Raw genomic sequence first — 1,420 nt, 5'->3', positions numbered from 1 at the left:
GAATCTGCGAGCAGAATACTGGCAAGTAGCCATGAGGGCAGAGGACATTCCGAAGACGGCATTTAAGACGCCCTCAGGACTATACGAGTTTGTCGTGATGCCGTTTGGCCTAGTGAATGCCCCAGCGACGTTCCAAAGGATGGTGGAGAACCTCTTCGGGGACCTCTACTGGAACGGGGTGCTCGTATACCTGGACGACATCCTAATCCACGCAGCGACCCTGGAGGAAGTATTTGCGAAGCTGGAAGAGGTGCTGAAGAGACTCCGAGCAAGTGGTCTGAAGCTGCGGTTGTCCAAGTGTTCGTTCCTACCGGAACAGGTCGAGTACCTCGGGCATACGATTACCGAGGGCAGGATAGCCCCCCAGCCAAGGAAGGTGGAAGCGATAGACGCCCTGCAGCCACCGCGGGACGTAAAAGGGCTACGATAAGCCCTCGGGATGGCTGGGTACTACAGGAACTTCATCCCGAACTACGCCGAAGTGACGCAGCCGCTCACGAAACTCATGCGCAGAACGGAGCCCTACGCATGGGGAAAGGAGCAGCAGCAGGCATTCGACGCAGTGAAGGAAGGATTAAGGGACGCGGCGTTGTGCAATGACCACGCCAGCGGGGAGCTAGTAATCGAGACGGATGCCAGCGACTACGCCGTTGCAGGCATCCTGTCATGCAAGAGAGACGGTATGGAGACGCCGGTGGAGTGCATGTCCCGGACACTCTCAGAGGTAGAGGTCCGATGGCCGACGCGGGAGAAAGAGGCGTACGCCATCGTGGTGGCCCTACAAAAGTTCGACGCCTGTGTGCGAGGGCGACGTATCACGGTCTACACAGACCACAAGAGCCTGGAATGGATGTTCCAGGCCAAAAAAGGCAAGATAGCCCGATGGGCAACGTTACTCCAGGAGTACGACCTAGATATCGTCCATAAGAGCGGAACGCAGATAGCGCACGTGGATGCGCTCAGCCGGTTGGCCAAGGACGCTGTCACGGTAGAAGACCGGATGACCTGTATGGCGGTAATGGCCGCAGCGGAGGAAGAAGGGCTCCCACAAGTGACGGAGTGGCGGCGAGCGTACAAAGGGGTGACAGAGGACGAACGAAGGGCGATGAAGTTGCAGGACTGGCAAGGGATGTTGGTACGCAGAGGCCGGGCGTACGTGCCACCGCAGTGGACACGCCGCGTGGTACAGCACTACCACGACAAGGGTGTCGGCACGCACGCCGGCGTGGTGAGGACGTACCGGAGGAGCCAGGAACTGTTCTGGTGGCCGAGACAATTACAGGACATACGAGAGTATATCGCCGCGTGCCTGGTGTGTCAACGAAGGAGAGGCGGCACGGAACGCCTACAGGGTCTAGCACGAGCATTCCCTGCGAACCAGGTGTTTGAGACAATCCATATAGACTACTGGCAAACCCAT

General features: G+C 58.3%; 2 protein-coding genes across 2 annotated transcripts; both read left to right on the top strand.

Moving 5' to 3' along the window:
* Positions 1 to 31: 31 nt before the first annotated feature.
* Positions 32 to 430, top strand: GNI_193870 (enzymatic polyprotein; the record flags this gene model as incomplete). The annotated part of the gene is made up of 1 exon (XM_011135390.1): positions 32 to 430. The coding sequence occupies one exon, from the start codon at positions 32 to 34 to the stop codon at positions 428 to 430; it is 399 nt and encodes a 132-aa protein (XP_011133692.1).
* Positions 431 to 439: 9 nt separating this feature from the next.
* GNI_193860 (putative KRAB-A domain protein) lies at positions 440 to 1,293 on the top strand (the record flags this gene model as incomplete). The annotated part of the gene is made up of 1 exon (XM_011135389.1): positions 440 to 1,293. A coding segment is annotated over one exon (854 nt), but the record flags the coding sequence as incomplete, so codon positions are not given.
* Positions 1,294 to 1,420: the final 127 nt, after the last annotated feature.

This window comes from Gregarina niphandrodes (assembly GCF_000223845.1).
Source record: "Gregarina niphandrodes unplaced genomic scaffold scaffold00090, whole genome shotgun sequence".
NCBI lineage: Eukaryota > Apicomplexa > Conoidasida > Eugregarinorida > Gregarinidae > Gregarina > Gregarina niphandrodes.
The sequence above is the reverse complement of the archived record's forward strand: the minus strand, read 5'-3'. Positions and strand labels throughout refer to the sequence as shown.